Source organism: Acanthopagrus latus, chromosome 24, assembly GCF_904848185.1.
Source record: "Acanthopagrus latus isolate v.2019 chromosome 24, fAcaLat1.1, whole genome shotgun sequence".
Classification (NCBI taxonomy): domain Eukaryota; kingdom Metazoa; phylum Chordata; class Actinopteri; order Spariformes; family Sparidae; genus Acanthopagrus; species Acanthopagrus latus.
In genome coordinates this window covers 1,940,554-1,965,449 of record NC_051062.1, presented here as the reverse complement: position 1 = coordinate 1,965,449, position 24,896 = coordinate 1,940,554, and the positions used below count along the sequence as shown (strand labels likewise).

The following is a 24,896-nucleotide window of genomic DNA, read 5'->3' as shown; positions in this document are numbered from 1 at the left end:
ATAAAACTGTTAACTCACTCCAATGATGTTTCTATAAACCATTTAAGGCCTTACTTACATTTTTAAAGTTAGAATTTAATGGGAATATGCATTTCTTTTTAAAAAGCTACACACCTTCAAAGTAAAGTGGGCGTACCAGTAAAGGAGAGGGTTGTGACTACTCTTTTCATTTAGATTTCTTGAGGTGAGAGGTAAACACTTTGAAAACAGCCTGCCTGGGATGCCGTTTAGCTCAGGTGATAGAGCGGGCGTCCCATGTGCAGAGGCTTTGTCCTTGCTGTGACCCCAGGTTCAAGTCCAGGCCTGGGGCCCTTTGCCATGTGTCACTCCCCTTCCCTCTCATCCTGTTTCCTATCTATCTCCAGCTGTTCTATCAATAAAGCCGATAAAAGGTAAAAAAAAATATTGAAAAAAGAAAACGGGCTTGCCAGTCTTATTTAGCCCTCTACCAGATAGACTAACATGACATGGATGCCTGAGGTTGTGTAGTTTCACATGATACCACCACCTTCACCCTGGAGTAAACAATTGGCTTTTAGTACATTTTTTGCCTTTGACAGGACAGTTGAAGTCATGACAGGCAACAGGTTGAGAGAGAGGGGGGGAGTGACATGCATCAAAGGGCCCCAGACTTGGACTCAAACCCGGGGCTGCTGCAGCGAGGACAAAGCGTCTGTACCGGGATGCTGCTCTACCCACTGAGCTAAACAGCACCCAGCTTCTAAAAGACAGTAGCACTGGCTAAAATATAAGCCCGAGACTTGAAGAAGAGGAAGAAGCTGATTACATTCGAGCATGAATGAAGAATAAAATGATGTCTCACTTCACCTGAACAATGCTGTGACATGTTACATGGCATTTAATTAGGAACACATTTTTGCATTTTTTTTTCTGTCAACCAGTGGTTAAATGACTTCATTATGACCCAGTGGAAAATGCTGTTAACTAATTTCAACTCCACGGACAGCCTTCGACTTGAGAAACTGAATGTTATATGCCGTTGAACGTAACATGTTTGTATTGTACAGATTTCCTGTAAAGACAGATCACGGCTACTCTGATGATGTCAGACTGATCCAAACTATTGTTAAGTGGCAAGAAGTGATGTAGCAACAATTCAAGATCTGTTTTATGATTCGCTATTGGTTTAGAACATATTCAAGCATTACAATACTGAAACATATCAGTTCTAATTTACCTTATATACATATATATTCATATATATGGCATATATATATATATATATATATATATATATATATATATTTCAATTAAAGGTGCACTATGCAGATTTGGAAATAAATTGTAATCAGAAGAGAAAGATCTTTGACTGATTATGCCTGAACAAACTAAATAAATATGAGTGAATAAACAAACTGACCTCAAAAGCAAAACAATTTCTTACTCTTTTACTTTGTGTCTGTTTGGCGGACCCCGCCACCTTTCTAGTTTCAAACAGTGTTCGGCTGACCCTTTGTTTCCAGTGTCATGTTGAGTGACAAATATGCTATTAGATGATCATTTTGTTATTCAGATCACTTTCACTAATCACTAATCATCATAAAATAGCCTGAGCATAGCACAATGTTCAGTGTTAACTAGGCTATAATTAACTAAACAAATCAAAAGTGTTGTGTAATTTTGGGGAAAAACAGGAGGATCAGAAAACTGGTCGTAATTCGGGACTGTCCCGAATTTAACCGAACCTCTGCTCACCCCAATATGAGAAAAATATATATATAATATAATAATATATAATATATATATATATATATATATATATATATATATATATATATATATATATATATATATATATATATATATATATATATATATATTAATGATGAATATGGTGAGTCCAGTTCCTTCTAACATTATGATCCATTCCAGCAGGTCTTGCAGCTACAACGCAGTGCATTGTGGGACGTGGGTTGATGTTGAAGTCAAGATGGCTGTGAACGTCAGGCAGAGGAAAGAGCCTGCAGTAGGAAGGCCGTGAATGAAGTTTTGAATAGAAAACCCTTCGTCGCTGCTCGTTGACGCCTAAACCGTCGTGCTGTTGAACCTGTCTGTGGAGGACTTGACACATTCACAAACAGCAACAGGATAACAAACAACTGAGGATAAAGTCTCGTATGAATTCCGACGAGAAGGAGGACTGTGAGTGTGCGCCACCACAGGCCGAGACTAGCCCCGCAGGAGGACCATATAGGTGGGGACGCGTAGAGGAAAGAGCCGGGGATGCCGGGGATGCTACGAGAAACACTGGGAGTGATGGCCAGCTAGCTGTTGCTGGAAGCTGTGTGGATGCTATTGTTCTTTTTGTTTTTATCAGCACACTTAGGCAAATTGTATTGCACGCATAGGTCGGTTTGAGAAATTGAAATTTCTGTAGTACTTTGCAAACGCGATCTTGCATTAATAATAACGTTGGTTGAACTTAGGCCAGCGGACTAGCCAGTGTATGCTATATTAGCTTGCTAAGTCAGCGTCAGGATGCCCAGATCTCTGACATGTCTCCTGTTTGATTAGATCAAGTGCACCTCTCAGACCGAGTGGAGGGTTTTTGTTCCACGCTGTTCTGACATGCAGTGACAGCCTTTATTAACTACAGCCAACGCTAGTCTTGTAGCAGAATACACTGACTGTGACCCTAATCACTGTAAGGCTAACCTGGCTGCTCCTAGCTGCAAGGCACCGATTCCAGTGTTGCAGCTATCTAACAAGCGTCTCGTCTTATGTTGTCCTCGGAGCAGACGCAATTCCTGAACCAAAACATGCTCAAATGTTGTCCCAGAGTTTCTGACGCAACCATCGGAGGGAACACAGCATGGCTTGTTATTATCATGTCAATGCAGCACATCGTGACCTTTGCTGAAGTTCTTATCGTTATTGTTTGTTTGTTCAATTAGAGATTACGAGGAGCCTGAAATAGAGAACCCAGAAGCAAGCCGAATGTAAGTAAAACATATATATATATATATATTTTTTTTTTACTATTGTGCACGTAGGTGTGTCTCTGACCATGTACTGACATCTGCCCTTCTCCAACGTTACTTCAACCCAGTCACGCCTGTCTGTGTCCTCTTCTGTTTTCATTTGTTCCTGTCAGAGCCCTGACAGTGGTTGATATTACAACGTTATGACGAGTTCATGACAATCCATAGTAGAACTTAAGTAAAGTCTGTGTTACTTAGCACCGTCCACTGAATGGTACTTGACTACATGTGAAAGATTTTGTCTATAACTTGTTTTATTTAAATGTGCACTGTGTAATTTTGGAGAAAAAAAAATCTTTTTTTTAAATTCTTAAACAAACTAAATAAAGAAACTTTTGATATCATGACTGAATAAACAAACTGGCCTTAAAGGGCAACGCAGTTGCTTACTGTTTAACGCTTATATTTATCGTTATCATTTCTATGTGGCGGACCCTGCCACCTTTCCAGCTTCAAGCAGTGTTCTGGGGACCTTATTTTCCTCTGCTTGTTTATTCAGTTATGGGAATGACAACTATTTCTGAGTTTGTATTATAGGATTTTTTTTCTCCAAATCTACATAGATCTCCTCTCAGGAGCACAGCTCCATCTCTAATAACAAATGGTCTTCATCAGCATGATAGATGCGGCTGAAGCTCTGAACCACTGGCGTTCTTTGATTAGACATTGAATAAAAAATGATTAATGTGAAAGCTCAGATATGAAGTTTCATGCCCAAGAAAGCATCAAGTATATTTTTATGCCGTTGTTTCTGTTCATGTTAGTAAATCTGACATATCAGTATGAGATTGATTTCAGTATTGGTGCTGCTCTCTTCCAGCAGTTACCTCATGTGGGTGTTACTGTTCCGGTCAGCAACATCAACGCAGCCTAAAAAGTCCTATTTTTCCCAGAGCTCCATTATGTCTGTATTGGCAACTTGTTAATATTAAAGTGCTTGAAAGGTCACTTGAACTAGGGCAGCACAATATGATAACCGATAATTACCGCCGACAAGATCACAGATAATTTCACGTTTTTATATTTTCAATAGCATATCGTAACCTGTGAATTGTCTTCTTCCTCATCATCTTCATCTTGTGTTTATTGTTGGATTGCAGACTTTAAAGGTTTAAACAGCCACATACTTTATTGGACTTTGTACATGTTGCGCTTGTTAGGCTTATGAAAGCCTTAATATTATTGGCTCTATTTATCTGTAACTGTTATCTGTTTCACCAGTATCAATAAAAAGCCAATAAGATACATTTCCCAATATCGTGCAGATGATATATCTCAACCCGATACATATTTTCCCTCCTTAACTAAAATAAATTAAACACACATTTTATGGATTTTAATTTAATGGCAATATATTGCTTTTGTGCTCTCATTTTAACACTTAAATAACCACCAGCACACAGGCATACAACTCTCTTGATTTTTCCAATAAAATGAGCTCTCACATTATAACACTGTTATAATGGGACTCATTCAAATCTCTATCATTCATCCCATATTGTACTAACTGCTGTTAATGAAGAATAAATTGGATCCATGAAATACTCATCACCTGTTGCATCTAACCTCTGAATGCAGGAAGCGAGCAGCTGCCAAACATCTAATAGAGCGCTATTACCACCAGTTAACGGAGGGCTGTGGGAATGAGTCGTGCTCCAACTCATGGTGTGCCTCGTCAGTTGGCTTCAACCGCATGGATAACAACGCAGCAGCGGTCAAAGCCTTGGAGCTCTACAAGGTTAATGCGAAGCTATGTGACCCCCACCCCTCGAAGAAAGGCACCGCCTCCGCCTACCTGGAGAGCAGTGCTCACAGCAACTCAGCCTGCAGCAACAGGAAGATGAACCATAAAGATGTCCACTCTGTACGGGACAATTTCAAAGGTGAGTTGATGCCAGACATTCGGAATTTACACACTGTGCTGTGCTGATGAGAGACATAGAGCATAATGCAATGTTGTACCTTTTATTTTTATTTGTTGATTCCATACGTAGACGTAAATTACCTGACGGAGGAGAAAGTCTATGAGATCTTGGACATCTGTGGAGAGAAAGAAGATTACTCACCTCTGATCAGGGTAATAGGTCGGGTGTTCTCCAGTGCTGAGGGCCTGGTGCAGAGTTTCCGGAGGTCCAAACCACACACCAAGGAGGAGCTCAAGTCCCTTCAAGGTAAGGACGAGGACAAGGATGAGGATGAGAAGGAGGCAGCTGCCTGCTCTGCTACAGCTATGGAGGAGGATTCCCCTGCCTCCTCCTCTTCATCATCAAGGCTCGGCGAGGGCTCCTCAGGGGAAAATGATGTCCAAAAGCTGGCCCCTGATGAGGTGTCGGTGGACATAGAAGCAGTGCGGCGGGTCTATGAGCGCCTGCTGTCCAATGAAAAGATAGAAGCCGCCTTCCTGAATGCACTGGTCTACCTCTCACCCAACGTAGAGTGCGACCTAACGTACCACAATGTGTATTCACGAGACCAGAACTACCTGAACCTGTTTGTAATAGTGATGGAAAACAGTAACCTCCACAGCCCAGAGTACCTGGAGATAGCACTCCCACAGTTCTGCAAGGCCATGAGCAAACTCCCACTGGCAGCTCAGGCCAAGCTCGCACGCCTGTGGTCCCATTACAGTGCCGAGCAGATCCGGCGCATGGTGGAGACCTTCCAGCAGCTCATTACGTACAAGGTGATCAGCAACGAGTTCAACAGCCGCAACCTGGTCAACGATGATGATGCAGTGGTGGCGTCCACCAAGTGCTTGAAGATCGTCTACTATGCAAACGTGCTGGGTGGCGACCTCGACATGGAGCACAACGAGGAAGAGGATGAGGAGCCCATCCCAGAGTCCAGCGAGCTCACCCTGCAGGAGCTTCTGGGCGAGGAACGGCGGAACAAGAAGGGCCCTCGGGTGGACCCTCTGGAGACGGAGCTGGGGATCCGAACTAACGATTGTAGGCGGCCACTCATTCCCTTTGAGGAGTTTGTCAATGAGCCTCTGAACGAGGTGCTGGAAATGGACAAGGACTACACATTCTTTAAGGTTGAAACTGAAAACAAGTTCTCCTTTATGACCTGCCCCTTCATCCTGAATGCTGTCACCAAGAACCTGGGTCTTTACTACGACAACCGCATCCGCATGTACAGTGAGAGGCGTATTACTGTGCTCTACAGCTTGGTGCAGGGTCAGCAGCTCAACCCCTACCTGAGACTCAAAGTGCGCCGAGACCACATCATTGATGATGCTCTGGTCAGGGTATGTGTGTGTGCTAGTTCCAAACATAACACGGAATTCTCTTTTTCCAAAACATTTCGTTTAGTCTGACGCATTGCTCTGATCAGTTTTGCTTGTGTTTCTCCAGCTGGAAATGATTGCGATGGAGAATCCTGCAGACTTGAAGAAGCAGCTGTATGTGGAGTTTGAAGGAGAGCAAGGTGTTGATGAAGGAGGTGTTTCCAAAGAGTTCTTTCAGCTGGTGGTGGAGGAGATCTTCAACCCAGATATTGGTAAATAAGAAACAGACACAAGCACAATAACTAGCAATTATTTCTAAAGCGTATTGTATGAGTAGGAAACACACTTGATTAGCCGTATGTCAGCAGCTAAGTTGGTTGTTTTAACCATATTAATTGTGATATGGTTCAGGAAGGACTTGACTTTTCAATAGATTCTTTATAGCATTGGAGGACTAGGACCTGAAATTTAATGCGCAACTATTCCATTGCCCCTTGAAACTGAGTATTATCATGTCAAGGTTGAACAGGAAGTAACTCTCTTGTTGTTTGGCAATGGAACTTTACAATGGACAGTTATAAAAATTCACCTTGAACATACTTTCATTTTCAGTTTGAGTGCTACAGTGGTGAGGTGGCTGAGTGAGCGTTCTTTCAGTCGTATGCATTTTGCAGCCGGATTGCGGTCAGGTGACTGTGGAATGTGGAAATCCATTGCAGTCGGGACTTTTTGGTCTTCTTTGGTCTTCAAGTAGTTCTTGCAAAGCTTTGATGTGTGTTTCGCTGGAGTCTATCTATCCATCTCCACAAAGATGTAAACCAGACGGTGTAGCGTGTCTCTGAAGAGTCATTTCTATGCATGTGTCCAACTTGAGAGGAGACAGAACAGCCCAAGACTTGAATATTCACCATGTTTTCCTGGGCTGGGCAATATGGCAAAAATATAATCACGATTTTTTCCCCCCCCCATATTGATCGATATTTATCCCAATATATATTTTGATCATGCTGCCAGTTTGAAGACTATAATGACTGAAGTATGAAGAAACCAGAGAGTTTATTAGTAGTCAGAATTTGAGCCATTCAGTCTAAAGGGCAGCCCAATGAAATTATTCAGTCCCCATTTAAGTTAGCTGGGCGATAAACCGGATGTAAGCCGGCTCGGATCTATCCATGTCGAGTAAAAATGGACGGGGCATATCACTGAAATCAGCATAAATTTGATCGCGATCCCAGTTCGCGTTCGCCCATCCTTCTACACTACAACCAACACATACACACAGATTTGACACAACCTGCTAAAAATAGGTGTTTGACTCTTTTCACATTACCAGGATCTGTGTCTGCCTTCTGTTTTTTTTTTCCATGTGCTGGAAAACAGGGAAAAGTAGAAAGTAGCGGATCATCAGACTTCATCCAGAAAGACTTAATCTTAATAAAGTCTTAATAAATGATATTTTGATTTGGACACTTTTTTTTTCCAAAGCTAATAACAGATGTTAAGGAGTGAGACATCTCTGTTGAGAGTTGCACATGTGCAGTACAAACCACACAGATGCCACTGACAACAGATACTTTTACCATATCTTTAACTTCAGCCTGTCTTTCAAACTCAGCACCAGCTGATCACACATCACAGCTTTGCTCCTGAAAAGGCTTCAGGATTCATAAGTGTTTTTTCATGTGGTCAGTTCTGTATTTTTCTTTGTCAGGTCCTCCTGCAAGTCCTTGGTAGTAATAGTGGGGCTCTTCTCTGCTGTTGATTATTAATGTCTAATTCTGGAGAAATCCTGCTCTTTGTTCCCCGCCCAGGAACGTCTGTTGCTTTATGGAAAGTTATAAACTTGTATATGAATTGTTTAACCTCGTCTCTCGGAACTTGAAGTCTCTTGGAAGTGTTTTTGTAACCTGTGTGTGTGTATTAACACTTCTCCTGTGTTATTTATTCCACTTGTAGGCATGTTCACATATGACGAGCGCACCAAACTGTTTTGGTTCAACCCATCATCCTTTGAAAATGAGGGACAGTACACTCTGATTGGCATTGTTCTTGGTCTGGCCATCTATAACAACTGTATCCTGGATGTCCACTTTCCTATGGTGGTGTACAGGAAGCTGATGGGCAAGAAAGGAACTTTCAGGGACTTGGCTGATGCCAACCCGGTAAGAACTGCCTCACTAAATGTTTTGATTCTTTAGTTGGATAGCTAATAGGGCTGGGTTTTACATAGCAATGCCAATATCAGTATCGTTAAAGTGATGAGATGTAAATAAAGTACCTAATTTTGTGGATGTGGAAGTCTGAACAGCCATTTTTGACACTTGATGAGCAATGCTACATATGATGTGACTGTGTTGAACAGGTTCTGTACCAGAGCCTGACGGAGCTGCTAGACTATGAGGGCAGCGTCGAAGACGACATGATGATCACTTTCCAGATTTCCCAGACAGACCTGTTTGGGAACCCACTCATGTACGATTTAAGGGAAAATGGGGACAAGATTCCAGTCACAAATGAAAACCGAAAGGTGAGCCAACAGAAGATGGAAGTCATATTTAACTATTGAATCTTTATCGAGTTGTTCAGTCGTTTTTTTTTTTGTCATGGTGGTTGGACTACGACTGTGGAGAAGCACACAGTTATTGTTCGGTCAACAAAACATCCGACCAGTTTTACACATCCCATATTGATCTATTGTGTTAAGATTTAATTATGTCATTTGTAATGGGATTTGGGTTAACTGACTGAAGGACAGTTTGACAACAGCTATCAACATTCATAAAGATTCCTTATTGTTTATGACAGTGTAATGTCAGTCTTATGAACCTTCACATTGTTTTTTTTTCTGGTAAGACTTATTGCTGTGATTTTTCAGCGATGAGGAAATCTAATTCCATTCATTTGTATTGTGTTGACATCGCAGCATTTTCAGTTGTGACGGAACAAACTGTGTTATTAAATTAAAAATAAAGCTATCTTCAAAGGTACTTACCAGTAGCGTCAGTGGGGATCAGACTTGCCATTTATTATTTAAATATTTAATAGTAACAGTCTGATGCTGGTGTGTGTTTGTGCAGGAGTTTGTGGCCCAGTATGCAGAGTACATGCTGAACAAAAGTGTGGAGAAGCAGTTCAAAGCGTTCAGGAGAGGCTTCCACATGGTCACCAACGAGTCACCGCTCAAATATCTCTTCAGACCAGAGGAAATTGAGCTCCTGATCTGTGGAAGCAGAGTGAGATTTGTCTCCACCAAACATTCGACATTTTCCCCATTTAAATAAGAACTGTATTTAATTTCCAATCATCGTTTTGTCTTTGTCACACACTGCAGAACCTGGACTTCCTAGCACTTGAAGAGACAACAGAGTATGATGGGGGTTACAACAGAGATTCTCGAATCATCAAGTAAGACACTGTTGATGCTATCTGATGAGGGGATCGCTATAAATATTATTACACCCATTGTATTTTGAAATGCTCTCTCTGCACGCTCTTAACTGTCCGGTGTGTTTGTTTGCACTGAAGGGAGTTTTGGGAGACGTTGCACTCGTTTGGTGAGGAGCAGAAGCGTCTCTTTCTGCAGTTCACCACTGGCACTGACAGAGCACCTGTGGGTGGGCTGGGCAAGCTGAAGATGATTATTGCCAAGAATGGCCCTGACACAGACAGGTGAGCCACCTCCACCGATAATGCTGCTCCCCAGCTCTGTCTATTGTAAAAAGTAACTTAATTTCTGCAACGCTGGTTACAGAAATGCATAATGTGATAATCTGCTTTCCTTTTTGACATAGAGTAAATTCAATTGCAAACAGTACACCGTCGATAGGACCTTTTCACAAACTATTATTATTGACTGAACAAATTGACTCAGACAGGTAATGCTGTACGTTTACATCATGAAGTAATTCTCCACTCCATGAAATCCCTTCCACGCATTACTCTGGTGATAGGGAAAATATGGGCTAACGTTAAATCTTTGAGGTCCGGGGGGTTATGTTAAACGTTGGAGCAGAGGATTTGACCGGAGGCTGACAAATGTAGCTTTCAAGTCATATCTACTCTCACATAGACATAGATTTAACGTGACAGCATCACCTTGTCCAAGATAGGGACAGGGCACTGAAGGCAGCCAATCTTTCTGTTAATGTTACGTTACTTGATACTGAACTTGACTGTGCACCAACAGTCCAAATCATTTTTGGATCTCTTGGCTTCTACAGACTTATGCAGAGTATGCTGCAACAATGTTTTGTCGCGGCTTGTCGTGAATTTTAATTTTGGGGTGAGCTGTATCTTTAATGTTTTCTGTTTTGATGCTGATTTGTGTGTGATAGTTTGGCAGAGGAAAACTGACTGGCCGTGTGCTGTTTTGTCTGCGCAGGTTACCGACGTCTCACACTTGCTTTAATGTGCTGCTGCTGCCTGAATACAGCAGCAAGGAGAAGCTGAGGGAGAGACTGCTGAAAGCCATTACCTATGCCAAAGGGTTTGGCATGCTCTGAGCCCCTGCTACAAACACACAGCAAACGGACTCCTTCTCAGAAAGCCCATCAAGCCCTGCCCCGCCCTTTATCAGACACAATCTAAAAGGTGACAAAAGACAGACCAGAGTATGTTTGGAGGAAATGCAAGTCAATACTGAAAGAAAAGAAATGGTTCCAATAGAGCATTGTAGTAGTTCTTTTTACTGTGCCTGCATCATCCCACATCAGTCAGTGTAAGCACAGAGACCTCCTGATCAAAATAACCACCTCCACATCCACATGATGTGAATGTGCTGCAGCCTCCCCATCTTTTTTTTTTTTTTTTTCTATGTACAGAGAGGATCATTTTCCTTATTATTTATTTTAAGGTTAAAATGGGTTATTTTTCATGCCTGCCTGTTGTGATAGATTCCCTACTTGGGGAAACGGGAGGGTAAATATGATATGTAAATGGGAATTTGGGAAGACGCATTAACATGTCAATATAAACCCCATTTATTGAACAAAAATGAGCAGCACTGAACTTCTGTTCACAGACCATTGACAGAGGAAATCTAATCTTAGAGTAGTCTTTACTCCAAAATATTACGTTCCCCACAAAGAGCGCTCACTGACCATTCCACTCACTGTCAGCGGCTATTGTTTCTACCAAGTCCATTTTTGATCAAGGTAAGCATCTGGAAAGTTACCGCCATTTGGTCAAAAAATGGCACGTTATGAAGTAGCTGTTTTTTCATTTTTGTTTTTGGGCCTTTTTTTTCCTTTATGGGGAGGGTGGGGGTGACACCGCAGGTTAGATTAAAATCTTGTCAGAGCTGTGTAAGTGCACTTAGACATTCTCAGAATGTTTGTTTTTTGGCCACAGGTCGCCATGATTGTTTGAAGCATTTTATTTCCATGTCTTCCTGTGTTAACAATTCTAAAATAAAAACAGTATTTATATATCAGTGCGGTTGGAACTACAATACCGTGTTGTGCACGTTTTGGAGGATGTACGCATGTAGACCAGTCACTGGTGATGTTCTCCAATGCGGACATAGAGCTCTTCTTGTGCCAACCTATACAGGCAGTTGATAGGTGAAACCCCAGTAAGCACTTTGTGTTGTTGTATCTGGCTTAGTCTTGTATCAATAGACAGCTCCCACTGCAGAGTCTCTGTTCAATATAATCCGAGTTGATATGGAACCTCCACATGTAGTCAAGATGGCAGCGTGTACTGATGAAGGAGACCTTTTCATTGTCACTGTAAATCTTTAGTCCATTGGAACGAAGTCTCTGGCTGTGGTTACGCCTGTCTTTTTAATACAACATGTATCGTCTGACCCCACGCCATGACCTGACATGTCTAAGTGTTTGAATAAACAGTGCCACGCCAGATCTCCTCGTGGGTGGGCTGGCTGTGATCGGACACTGGGCAAGGAAGGACAAAAGTCTTCCTGCACAATCTGAACAAGCTGATTGTTTTTGTCAAAGCTGCAGCCCAGGGTCGATTAGACCTGAAGCCTCAGATGCTTAAAAAAAAACAAAAAAAAAAAACCTGATATGTTCCTAACAATCCCTTCTTATGCCATTAGACCCACAATGGAAAACAGTAGGCTTTTATTTGGTCTGATCGGTCTGATTGTTGTTAACAAACATTGAAGAGAACAGTGACATTTTGAGAGATGTGTGTGTTATCTATCATATCTTCCGTCAAATGAGAGGATGAAGTTAAATTTCAGCGCGATCGCATCCAGAGTGTCTCCCAAAGACTGGAAGCAGGCAGAAACAATCATCTTTGCTCTGTGCAACAGATAGTCCACCTTTCAAAAACTCGGTAGCTGTCATTATATCTTATAGGTTAGAGCATGTTGAAAGGTGATGCTGACCCCGTCCCACTGTTTCCAGTCTCCGTTCTAAGAAAAGCTCAACATGTCTTGAACCTGTGCACCCCTAACATGGATATTAATCATCTTCTCTGACTCTGGAGACAGTACTGTGAGGACACGCCACTGTGATCAGATTTATATTTGGATCTGTCACACTCATTGAGAATAAAAACAGGTGTAACCACTTTCTGTTCAGCAGCATTAATTGGCTAATCAACTGTAAAATAATCCCCCCACAGAACAGGCAAAGCTTCTTTTTTTTTTTTCCTTTTTTTTTTTTTTTCAGAGTTCTGTTGTCGTTCAGTTGAATAGGCTGTTATCTGTAAAGCATGACTCAGTTCACTGGTACAACCTTGGTCCTATTTAGGTGTTTTGGACACGAACTCATCGTGCATTAGGGCAAGCAGCACAAGTCTTCAGACTACCTGACAGGCTTTGAACGCATCTTGAAGCTTAACCCGATTATTTAGACCACTTATTTGAAGTGTAAACAAAATGGGCGCATGCATGCAACTTTTAACAGTTTGTTGCATTACAACCAACCATGTGCTGTGTTTTCGAAATTGAATTCTTTCTACCATTCCATGCATCCATTGGGTTCCAGTCATTTCACTTTCAAAATGAGAATTATTCTGCAAACTCTTGAAACCAATTAGAGTTTTAGAAACCATCACAATGTACGTTCTGTTTGCTTTCATTCTGTCCAAGTAAGATTATCATAACCTTTAACCTAACCTGACTACCAAAAGAGGCATTTTAGCACTGAAGCATATACACTTAGACTTGCCAACACATTGATCATTTAACATGTACCTTTTGTTTTGCCTCCAGATGAGTGGTTGTGATAACTGAAGACAAAAGCCTGTTTTACCACTCATGGTTTACTGTACACACTGCTATTTGGCTATCTGGTATTAAACAGTACAGAATTGATGTCAAAATAGCCTCATAACTTGCTTTTTGGAATTTTCAACCAAGTCTCAGAAATAGACTCTCTCTGTTCACAGATGCCCATATACAGTTTGTCTGATATTGCAGTATTGGTGTTGCTCCCAGAGCGTCAGACACAATGTTGTTCCAAGACCATCATTGCAGCTGACCAATCACACTATTGTGAAGCCACAGCTTTCTTGTTGTTGTTCCTGGATTGCCACGGAATCCCAAATTCTGCCTTTTTCACCTGTACTGCGTATTCTCTTTCAAACAAAAAACATAAACACGGGCCATGATAAGCTGCTTTTATAGTCAGTAGTCGACTATTGTATGGTATGGTCGTTTTTCTGACTCACCAAAGAAAGTTCCTGTCCTGTTCATAACACATCGTTACACTGTTGCCATTTTACTCTTACACCAAGTTTTAATCTTTTTTTTTTTTTTTTTTTTTAAGTTTTCTGTCAGTTTTTTTTAGGTTTAGGCAAAAATACTAGGTTAGGTTTATGCAAACATGGCGATGTTTTATTTTTCTGGTCTTTCACCGGGTTGCAAAGCTATGACATCATAAAAATGTGATCGATCACTTGCAATGATGGTCCTGCAGCGACATAAATTTTAACGTTCCAGGGACAACACCAATGCCTAATGATCAGATAGTTTCCCCATATACATCCATCTGCTGTCATCTCATCTTTTATTCTCTTACACCTTATTCTGGTACCTGAATTGTCTCTATTCACTGATGAAAATCAAGAGATGCTGAAATCTTACCTGAAATATTGAAAAAAACAAAAAACAAAAAGATGTTCCTATTACTGACTTAATGTATCTTTGTTGACTATAAGTGAAACGGTAGAAAAGGTTGAACTGAATTGATGCATTCAAAGCTTTAAGGTGTCACGGACATCAACAGTCTGGTGACGGTTCCTGACAAGTTGTTCAGAGCAGATGGGGGGGTGTGTGTGTGTGTGCGTGCGTGTGTGTGAGTGTATTGTCATGGGCATGTGAGTGGTGGTTGATCGAGGTGGAATGTGTGACTTCTTACTCAAGACACTGGTGTGTCCAACCGTGAGGTTCCTGCTGTCCTAGTGATGTGTCTGCAAGAGGACTATCTTGACTTCTTTTTTGAAACACTGCTCAGCCTGTGAGCACGATGGTACCCACGAAATGCCACTAAACCACAGTGCTCAGACGGCAGCAGTGCACAACAACCCTGAGCCATTCTTTCTGTTCCATTGCTCCTGCTTTTCCCATCCTCATGGTTTCAGCCAGACCTGGGCAAAATGATGTTGCAGAACACCTTTCATTGCTTGTTTTAGCCTTAATTGGAGACACTTTAGTTCAAAGAGTGCCTGAAAATGTGGACTAGCTGGTCAGTGTTTGAGAGTCACTACAGCGTACAGTATGTTTGTGCAATTAATGACTTAGCTGGCATTGTTATACTGCAGTACACCTCAATCACATGGAACTCTGTGCAGGTTAAAACAAAGGATTAATTACAACTGTTATTGAGCCTAGGTCTGGTTTCAGCTGTTTAACATTACTCTGTACCTCTGTTTTGTAATGCTGAAGATGCTGCTCACCTGGACATGTGAAAGGGCTCTAGAGCCTAGTGAAGGCAAAAGGTGAGAGGTCAAGCTGATCTTGGAAAGGGAAAACGGTTTTCATCGATTGGTTTGCCTCCACAGTTACATTCTAGATACAAACCAATGAAAGGCTAAAAGTATCCAGTGTTGTGAAAAACATGCTAAATAAAGATGACTGCTTTTTTTCCAAACTCGTGTTGCCTTATAATCAATCCTGATTTGAGTCCGCAGGTCCTTTTTTTGATGTAAATGACAATGAATCGCACCCATGTTCACACCATGTTGCTGTTTATATAGAATGATTGTGGATACAGAATATCCTCCAGCATTACTACTGCCTCTGCTCAGTACACTCAAATATGAACATGAGGATTTATCAGGGAGATAAATTGGAAGTCATGCTAAGAACCTTGGCCTACTTTCAGGGGTTAATGGCTTTCTTCAAGGAGTCTCATGTTTACAGTGGTCACCTACTTAGCATGTTAGCATTCCAGTATTTTGTAGTGAAATGAAAAGTGGCTGAAATTATTCCATATAAATTGCAATATTTCATCCTAAGGGAGGACATACATACTGTGTACTTGGAGTGTCGCCACAAAATTGTGTCAATCCATCAAAAATGTGTAAGCATATTAACCCTGGTTAGGGGAAAACTGACTAGATGAGAAGTCAGGCACTTACTGGTCATTAGGATTTATCTTTGAAGGATCTCTTTTATTTGTACCCACACAGGCGTTGCTAAAAAAAAAAAAAAAGTACTTTTATTCTACTAAATGGAAAAACACTGGACTATACCCCTGATTGTGCATCCAGGTTCGTCCCTGACCATAGTGGCTGTGTATCGACACGCAAAGAAGTTGTGTCCTGTGCATGTCTTCAGGACTACAGCTGAATATGAAATAAACCGAAGGTAGTCCTCATGCTTAATTCTGCACGTTCTTCAAGCAAATGAACAAACTTACCTGCTACACACCAGATAGAATGAAATATATGTAAGTTTACTTCCTAAATCTGTCTGCTTTATCGATGGAAACAGAAAAAGAATGAATAGATGGTTAAACGAAACTCATGCAACTTTTAATATGAACAGTTGAAAAAGAAACATCCAACAGAACATTTTCTATTATCAGCAGAAGCATTTTAGAGCTGCAGTCTCTTCACATCTGTCTATTTCGAACAGGTCTTGGAAAAACAAACCTGGGAACCACACTTTCCGGTTATAGTGTTGTTTGAAAAATCACGCTACAAATATCAGAAATGAAAATGAAAAAGTGTAACACATTTTATCACGTACATGCACATTTTTCTGTGGTTGGGCTAGTGTGAGGGGAAGACTGTATTTTACATTTTCAGAAGATCTAGGGAAATTGGTAGTGATATTAAAGGTCATTTTGATGATTCTTTCGGACATATAAAGAGTGTGGACACATCAATTGGCATCACACAAAAAGCAGCTGTTGTATTATTACAAGATGAATTGTAAAAGCGATCAGCTTGATCAGAGGTATCCAGCCCTATTCATGTCTGTTTTCAGGAGAATAGTCAACTTTCAAGGCAAAGTTACTACGGTATTTTATCAGATAGAAGTATGTGGGTATGGTAAATGGAGACAGCCACTGTCCATCAGTCAGTCATAAGCCGTTTTGTGTGTACGATGAGTCCTACAGTATCGTTGGATGATCTCAGAACAGATGTTCTGAAGTGAAGTCCCCAAGCCTGGCATTAGTAGTAACAAGCAAGGCTCTATTCATTGTCGAACTTGAGGGTTCGGACCTCATTCGACATGTTAGTAAGCCGCTGCTTGAGTTTACGCTGAGATGATTCATACTGGGCTGCCATCTTTCGAAATTTGGCTGACATGATATCCAAACTGGCCTCAACCTGGTTGACCTTATCCTCCAAGTCTTTGGCGTCAACTGCAGCGACCAGCGACTCGTCTATGAGGTTATCTTTCATCAGGATGGCCCTACCCTTCTCCTCCAGCGCAACTTTCGCATCAGGGTACTCAAAGAGCGCCTCCATCAGATCGTCTTTGGACAGGGCAAAAAGATCAGAATAGCCCACACTTCGGATGTTGGCTGTTCTTCGGTTTCCCGCCTTGCTGCCCTTGATACCGAGGATGCTGATTTCTCCAAAGTACGCCCCATCGCTGAGGACCACGAACTGGGTAACTCCGTCATCTGCTACGACAGCCAGCTTTCCTTCTTTAATGATATACATTTCCCTGCCGATGTCTCCCTTCTTACAGATGTAGTCGCCAGGGCTGAAAACTTGAGGCTGAAGCTTTAGGACCAACTCGATAAGCAAACCTGCTTCACAGTCTTGAAAGATGCGCACTTTTCTTAGGGTCTCTAAATGCACGTTGATGGCTATCTCCGCCTTCAGTTTGTCTGGTAGGTTCTTCAGCACCAGCTTCTCATCGCAGGTTTTCTCCTCTGTCCACAGGTAGTCGAACCACTTCACAACCCTTGCCTCCAGGTCTTTGGTGACCTTTCGAAATTGCATGTATTGCTTGATGGAGTCAATCTTGGCCTGGAACTCTACACGTCCGGCATTCATGTTGGAAATCATGGCACCGACGTTGCCAACAATCGTAGCAAAGATCAGAACCCCAGTGAGGAAGTCGGCGACCACAAAAAAGTACTCAATGTCCCGGACCGGGGGTGGTGTCTCACCAATGGTGGTCAGGGTGAGGGTGGACCAGTAAAAGCAGTAGATGTACTGCCTGGCCAGGCGGTCATATTCTGGATTCTTCCCGGCTGGATAAACCCACGTGTCTGAGCCAAAGCCGAGCACTTTGGAGATGGCAAAGTAGAGGCAGGCGTTCCAGTGGATGATGATGATGATGTAAAGTACAAGATTACCAATTCGGAAGATGTTGGGGAAATTGGTTCGCGTTTCAGTCCGGTCAAAGAACTCAAAGAGCCGGCCTAACCTAAAGAGACGGTTGAACCTCCACTCTGGGTTGTTGATTCCAATGTGGAAGAATATGATATCGGTTGGAAGTATCGACAGGACGTCTAATTTAAACTGCCGCGTCTTCATGTACTTTTCTTTCAGCACCTTTTCATCCTTCACAAGCAGCCCTTGCTCCAGGAAACCTGTCGACACATTAGGATATGATTGGCATTATGGTATACACAAAGATCCCTGCAGTCACAAACTGCGCACATTAAGCACACTTCGTGACACTGACCTGTCCTCGCTCTCACAAAGGTATCAAGATAGTAGAAGAAATCGGAAAGGTAGTCCAAAACCATCCACAGTGTTGTGTTTGTAGACTGCAGTTCGTTGAAACAAGCCCTAGAGGGAAGCAAACCCATGATAATGACACCGAAACAACTGTAAGGCAAAGAGGGAAATACAAAATGCCATGAATTCATACCTGGCCGGCAGCAACATCAGGTTGTAGAATACTGGGATGGCTATTGTGCACAGCCAGTAATAGTACGTGTCCGTGTTGGGGTCCATGATCCACACCTCTTTTCTGAATGAGAAAGGGATTTTTTTTTTTCTTTTTTTTTTTGTTAACAAGCATGGACATACCCAGAAAAATATGGCACTGTCAAAGGTTGTTCTGAGATTCGAGTATTACATTTGTATTAGTGTTAAAGCGTGTCAACCTTCAGTGTTTCCTGTCCTGTTTGTTCTGAACACTTCTGCCTAATATGATCCAGTTTAGAAAACATGTGATTTTTGCACAATTGGACAGATCAGGATGATCATTCTTTAACTTGATTACACTAGGTACATGGAAATATGTGTAAAAATGAACATTCATCTCTGCTCTTATAAGCCCCAATGCAAAACTAGTAGATACCAAATCCATATGTAATTATGAACAGGACATCTGGAACATTTCCATTTGAGAATACAGTGGTACTCACGGTTCTTCTTTTTTCGCATCTTTTTTATCGTCCTTCTTGTCATCTTTCTTGTCATCCTTCTTCACGTCCTTTTTCTCGTCCTTCTTGTCGTCCTTTTTCTCGTCTTTCTTGTCGTCCTTCTTGTCATCCTTCTTCTCGTCCTTCTTATCATCCTTCTTGTCATCTTTTTTGCTGTGAATATCCAGAAACAAGTTAAGCAGTTGAGGCATTTCGGCTTGTTGTCATGCAGTAGTAACAGAGGGCCTGAGGGGGGCGATGTGTGACCTTTAAGTCAGGTTACTGCAGTACCACATGTACTTTGCAGGTGATAAAATGAGGAGCAGCGCAAGAACACTGCATCATCTCTGGCTTTAACTGCTATCACCTATGTGATCAGTTTTTTTCACGTCATGCCTGTTTTTTAACCTGAACTCTGTGAATCATGTGGACTTCCCTCTTCTTAGTGGTTATACTACGGGACCGAAACCTGATCCGGGCCATACGTCCTCACTGATGGGTGACTCAGTGAGGTTGGACTCATGTATATATATATATATATATATATATATATATATATATATAAAATCCTCTTAGATTTATAAATGAGACATGCGGTGTTGTGTTCACTGTACTCCAGGAAATGTCACAATCGAAGCAGCCGACACTGACGCTGTTCCATCAAGCAACCCATTGGACTATTTGAATACCACTCAACAGAATAACTGAAGACATCTTTACATGTGGCATTCATCCACATGTGCTTTCACTTTTGTGTCTAAAAGTAGTGTATAGTGTTTGGTAGTGGGTTTAAGGACATCCATAGGTCTTACCCGTCATTGTTGTTAGAGTTGTTCATGTTCTGTGCAGCCAGCGGCCCCCGACCATCACTGGAAAGGAACGAATGAATTAAAAGAAAAAGAAAAATCCGTGACCAAGAACGCTGCATCATCATAGACAAACAGGTTTCCCAGAACGTCTGAGCGCCTCCTTAACCCCCTGACACCCACTGTCTGCCAGCAGTGTGGTCGTCCACGGTGTGAGACTTGGCTGATGGGTGCTGGGCTCACCTGCTCCCGCTCCTCATGTTCTCCTCTGTGTTCCGGCTGCTGAGGCCAGACTCTGAAGGGCCGACACTGCTCCTTCCAAGGCGCATCATATGTGACAACCTTGGAACAGACATCAAAATGACCGTAGTCATTTATCAGCAGATAAGGGCGGACACGATAACACCAGTGGATCATGCACGGGGGATTTGTTTTAATAAAAGTACATGCTTTTAGCTCTACACTGAGGTGTAAGCACAGAGCCATTAGTGAGACTCACCTGGACAGCCGTCCTGTCCCCACTGTAGATGTCTCGCTCTCCATCATCCTGGATGTGTGAAGCAGGACAGAATGGTACAAGGTACAGGTGTCAAGCATGAGTCCATGTTCCTTGGCTAATGCTAAAGAAAAGGCCTTGGTCTGTGGTTGACGTCAGCATTTTTCAACAAGTTTTACCCGGATCACTTTTCTCATTTGTTTGTAGTGATTTTCTCTTTTCCTCCGTGGTTACAAGCATTTTGACATTCATAGGTTTCAAAAGAGAGCGTGTTTATATTTTTAATACTTTCCTTAAGGCCAAAAAAATAAACTTGTGTGCAGGGCCAGCAGGAGAAACACTGCAGTGCACATTCAGCGGGCTGCTAAACCAGGAAGTAAACCTAAAAGCTGTATACACCAGGAAAGCAATGAGGCGTTACCTGTCCCTTCAGAATCCTTCTTATAAACCTATGACTGCATCACTTAGCTAATGGGCGTCTGGCAGTATTAGATAATTTCTCGGCCATGTCATGTAGAGGAACCTTGCCTTAAAATGTATTTTTTAGAGCCTTGATATTCACTCTCCTTGGTTGTATCATGCTCCTATGACGCACCTTCATAATGAGGTTGTGTTTATTGAAATTACTTCAAACTAGCACAAGTACTACTGAGACACGAACAATGAAATGCGTTACAAACCATTTCTTTAGCAATTTTAAAGGTTTATACAATAACAAACACAAGTTGTAACTTAAACAATAGCTTGATAAATTGCTTATAAAGCATTTCATCGTTATAGTGAAATACCAATTGACTAAAGTTTAATTAACTTTGAATCCACCATGTATTAGTGTTTTATATATATATCAGATATAACCATCAATTACCCCGTTTTTCTTGTCAGTCACCTAAAACACATATCTTGCACCTTTAACTCCCCTTGTTTCTGATATTCATAGTGATTTACATAGCAACCGTGCTGCACCAGTTCTCATTCTGATACAGGGGGAAAAATGCTCTGGCTTATCTGCACTTCTCTCAAACAATCACAATTGTCTATGTCGGCATTTAACCAAGGAAGTTACATTCAATCTGGACTCAGTGTTGGAGGCAGAGCCCTGTTCATTCCAATGAAAGCTGCCCAGTGGCACTTTAAAGCCAAAGAAGAATTTTTATTTGCGTGGCTCGAATTATGACTGTGACACGGTTAATTTAGCAGGGGCTGTGACGCCAAAAAAAAAAAAAAAAAGTATCCACGGTCGTACAGACGCTTCCTTGACAAGGTAAGATAACACAATTTGGGAAAACGTGGTTGCACGTGGGGAGGTGAGCCATGGCATCGAGATGGCTAAATCCTAGCAAAAGAAAGAAAGGAGAAGGATCCCTTTGGAGCTGCTTTGCGAGGTCTGCTGCCATCGCAGCCATGACAACCATGGCCAGGACAAGCTACTCCAGTGTGTTTGAATCAATTAGGACCTCTAATAATCATAGCTGGGCCTCAGTCTAACTGGGAATGTGTTTATTAGGGCTAACCCCCTAAAGCATGCCAATTCCCAAGACAGCACCTACACATTTTAAGTGTTAGTCAGCTGTTTTATGTTGGAAGGTAATAGGAACGTTTTCAAGATGTTAGTTATTTACTTTTGAAAGAAGTCCCATTTAATGCCCGTTAACCAAACTTGATAATTATCGGTTAACTTTCAATTGCAGAACGTAAACATTAGTGTGTCAAATTATATGTGGTTACCATAACCAGCCACCCACTCAAGTGGTGAAATACTGATAGGCTGACACTTGAACATCCCACCCATACCACTGTGACATTTCAGCATTACATGTCGTCAAGTTCACATTGCACGTTTATGACCTGACTCTAAATCACGAGGTGGAAGAGGGTCAGCGGTGGTCCCATTAGCTCAGCACGTTTCTTCTTTAGCACCGTTGACTCAAATCCTCTCCCAGATTACACCGGCTAAAATGAGATTTTCAACCCGGTGTGACTTGTTAAGCTCGGGACTTCAGAGTGTTCTTTTCGTACAATCTGTGTCTATGACTATCTACAGTGTGAACTTAGTTTACCTGGATGTTAGTGACGATGATACACAGTTTAGTGATGAGAAGTCAGGGTGAGCTCAGAATGAATCCCATCTTTCGCCTCGTACGTTCCTTCCTCCGTCACATCAAACACGAGATGGGCAGCAGAGCTGAAGACACATGTCCAGATATACACAGATCCTGCTGTGGAAGATTCCAATCCTGCCCCTCTAACACAAATTGCAGGAGCAAACGACGCTCATGCTTTCCTGTGGATGTGATCTTCTTTCTGCTCAGCCACTCTGCACCACCTCCCAACGGGGGATAAGGGAGGGGGGAGGAGGTGGAGGTGAAGGAGGAGGGAGGACCTAATCATTGTCTGTGTCTTTGAAGTACCTGGAAATCAACCAGCATGAGCGGGCACACTTAGATCTTGGTGCCACAGTGCCATGACGTGACATGATTTGAACATCCAGCGTGTAGGATTCAGCGGGATCTGTTGTCCTTCCAAATCATTTTATGACCTAGGAGCTTCAGGGGTCTTGCATTGAGCCCGTTTTAGCCCACCAGTTGTTATATAACCAGTCTCCAGCGATTTAGTTAGTTCAGGAGAATGTTGCAGAGCAGTTTAGAAATGTTTTGTGGACTTCACCCGACTTCCCATCGACTTTTCAGAGTTTTCATTTTTGGCTGAACTGTTCCTTTAAGGGAGGAAATTATTTAATGAGCATGTTTTTTTTTCATTGTGTTATACGTTGCGTTTATTTATAACCGGGCAGATAAACAGGACTGATTGGGGTCTGAGCCACCTCTATATTTATTTCCCTTCCAGTCTGAGCTAATCCTCTTAGTGTGTGGACAGCTAAAGTGAGACATCAGACTCCACCTTCACCAAACCCCCCCCCCCCCCCCCCACCACCACCACCACCACAAGCAGCCTTAGCTAATCTCAGCGCTGCTTCCCCCTGCTCCCATCAGCCACCTGGATTCTGAGCTCAGAGAATCCCCACTGCTGTGAGAGTGAGAGCGGCCCGCTTCATTAAAGGTACAAACATGGCTCATCAGCTGATCCTGCGCTCTTCTTCCTCAGCTCTGCTGATTCTTCTATGTTTGCTTTTGCAGGTATCTTACCAAAAGATCAAATATACCTGCTGTCCCCCGAGCACACACTGTCTGGGTACCATTGCATATAGTTCAATGTAAAAATACAGATTAAAGGAAAACACAGAGCCTTAAGTCTTTATTATTAATTCTGGTCATTCTGATTGTTCAGCTTAGTTCAGAAAATATGTTTGGAAGACCTGGATTATTCATGTATGTTGATTTTTTTTTTTTTTTTTTTTATCCCTGTGGACAAAATGTGACCTGCTGCACGACAACACACAGATTTGGCATTATGCCATCTATGGATTGTGTTGCATAGATATTGGCTGAAGTTAGCATGCTAACCACCTAGGCTAGCGATATCTAAACAAACAACACTACCACAGGGCTCTGAACTCCCCTGGTGAGGTTGGACTGCAGCCGGCCCGCAGAGTCAGATTAGCCGCTGTAAATGAGATCAGAGCTAATCTGTTGATGCTTCTTGGTGAGCAGACACGGGGAGGGAGGAGTGATGGATCACGATTCACACGGACGAACACCTGGTGATGTGGGAAATCTGCTAGCGCCCAGTCAGCGTGCATGACATTGTATAATGACATTTTTGAGTGAATAAAACTCTGAAGCCGAAAGACAGAGAGGAGCTTTGTTTGTATTGATGAAGGTCAGGTCATATTGTAGGCACCCTGCAGGAAAAATCAGCATAGACCAGCATGATTTCCATGCTGGTCTATGCTGGTTAGTGCTGGTTTGTTGCCGGTTTAGCTGGTGGACCAGCATGATGAAGCCGACTACCAAGCCAACAGGTAGTGTTGTTTGTTTAGCATACAGTGAAAAGTACAGATCACATTCGGTTAGTCACATGTGATGGATTAAGGTGAGCTGCTCTGTCTGCAGCCTCAGAGAGTCTCTCCTGCAGGGATCAGATCTGTTGGAGCAGGTCTCCAGGCTCCAGCACTCATTTCACAATACTGGAGGTGCTCCACAATCGCTGCCCCCTGTGTGCATTTGTAATTGCCGTGGCTGCTCTGGATTCAGCATGTCGTCTCCGGCGTCTCCTGAGTGAACGCGGAATGACTCACTGCTGTTGACCGTGCAACCTAAAGCTGCTCTCCTCAGGAAAACACTGGGCCCTCCAACACAACATCATGTGCAAACAGGTGAGAAACCTTCAAGAGCTCAAGTCCATTTCTGCCAGATGAGAGAAATAAAATCAAACTGTTGAGTCATTCACAAACTGTTATGTTTGAATGAGTCAACAGGCTGCTGTCGTGCAAACCCAGGATCAGGACCGAGTGCTGTTGGCTCATATCAGTCTATCAAGCCGTGACAACAATGTGTTATCCACTCCCGGCCCTGCAGATGTATTAACAAGCTGCTGACAGCTAGCAACGGTCCAACACACCAATTACATTCATTACAGCCTCGGGTGGCAGCTCCATCTGCGTCCCCCACAGAGGCGCCTGTGTCACGCCTGCTCCTGCGGACCCTC

At 42.4% G+C, this 24,896-nt stretch overlaps 2 protein-coding genes across 2 annotated transcripts; one reads left to right on the top strand and one right to left on the bottom strand.

Annotated features, from left to right (window-relative positions):
- The first annotated feature begins 1,925 nt into the window (after window positions 1-1,925).
- LOC119015430 (ubiquitin-protein ligase E3A) lies at window positions 1,926-12,770 on the top strand. The gene is made up of 11 exons (XM_037091394.1): window positions 1,926-2,215; window positions 2,916-2,960; window positions 4,581-4,885; window positions 4,997-6,252; window positions 6,359-6,503; window positions 8,188-8,393; window positions 8,594-8,758; window positions 9,309-9,464; window positions 9,563-9,636; window positions 9,757-9,900; window positions 10,613-12,770. Exons 1-11 carry the CDS (start codon window positions 2,139-2,141, stop codon window positions 10,731-10,733), a joined length of 2,694 nt encoding a protein of 897 aa, XP_036947289.1. The 5' UTR covers window positions 1,926-2,138; the 3' UTR covers window positions 10,734-12,770.
- Window positions 12,771-16,079: 3,309 nt separating this feature from the next.
- On the bottom strand, window positions 16,080-22,476 carry LOC119015431 (cyclic nucleotide-gated channel cone photoreceptor subunit alpha-like). The gene is made up of 8 exons (XM_037091395.1): window positions 22,349-22,476; window positions 20,292-20,339; window positions 20,036-20,134; window positions 19,799-19,855; window positions 18,990-19,160; window positions 18,488-18,589; window positions 18,299-18,405; window positions 16,080-18,203 (listed from the first exon to the last, which is right to left on the bottom strand). The coding sequence occupies exons 2-8, from the start codon at window positions 20,336-20,338 to the stop codon at window positions 16,846-16,848; spliced, it is 1,941 nt and encodes a 646-aa protein (XP_036947290.1). The 5' UTR covers window position 20,339; window positions 22,349-22,476; the 3' UTR covers window positions 16,080-16,845.
- Window positions 22,477-24,896: the final 2,420 nt, after the last annotated feature.

Coding starts and splice junctions, on each gene's coding strand:
- LOC119015430 (XM_037091394.1), top strand. CDS start 2,139: ATGAATTCCGACGAGAAGGAGGACTGTGAGTGTGCGCCACCACAGGCC. Junction 4,886..4,996: donor TGTACGGGACAATTTCAAAG/GTGAGTTGATGC, acceptor TTCCATACGTAG/ACGTAAATTACCTGACGGAG. Junction 8,759..9,308: donor TCACAAATGAAAACCGAAAG/GTGAGCCAACAG, acceptor GTGTTTGTGCAG/GAGTTTGTGGCCCAGTATGC.
- LOC119015431 (XM_037091395.1), bottom strand. CDS start 20,338: ATGATGGAGAGCGAGACATCTACAGTGGGGACAGGACGGCTGTCCAG. Junction 18,406..18,487: donor CTGATGTTGCTGCCGGCCAG/GTATGAATTCAT, acceptor GCTTCCCTCTAG/GGCTTGTTTCAACGAACTGC. Junction 18,204..18,298: donor CTTTGTGAGAGCGAGGACAG/GTCAGTGTCACG, acceptor ATGTGTCGACAG/GTTTCCTGGAGCAAGGGCTG.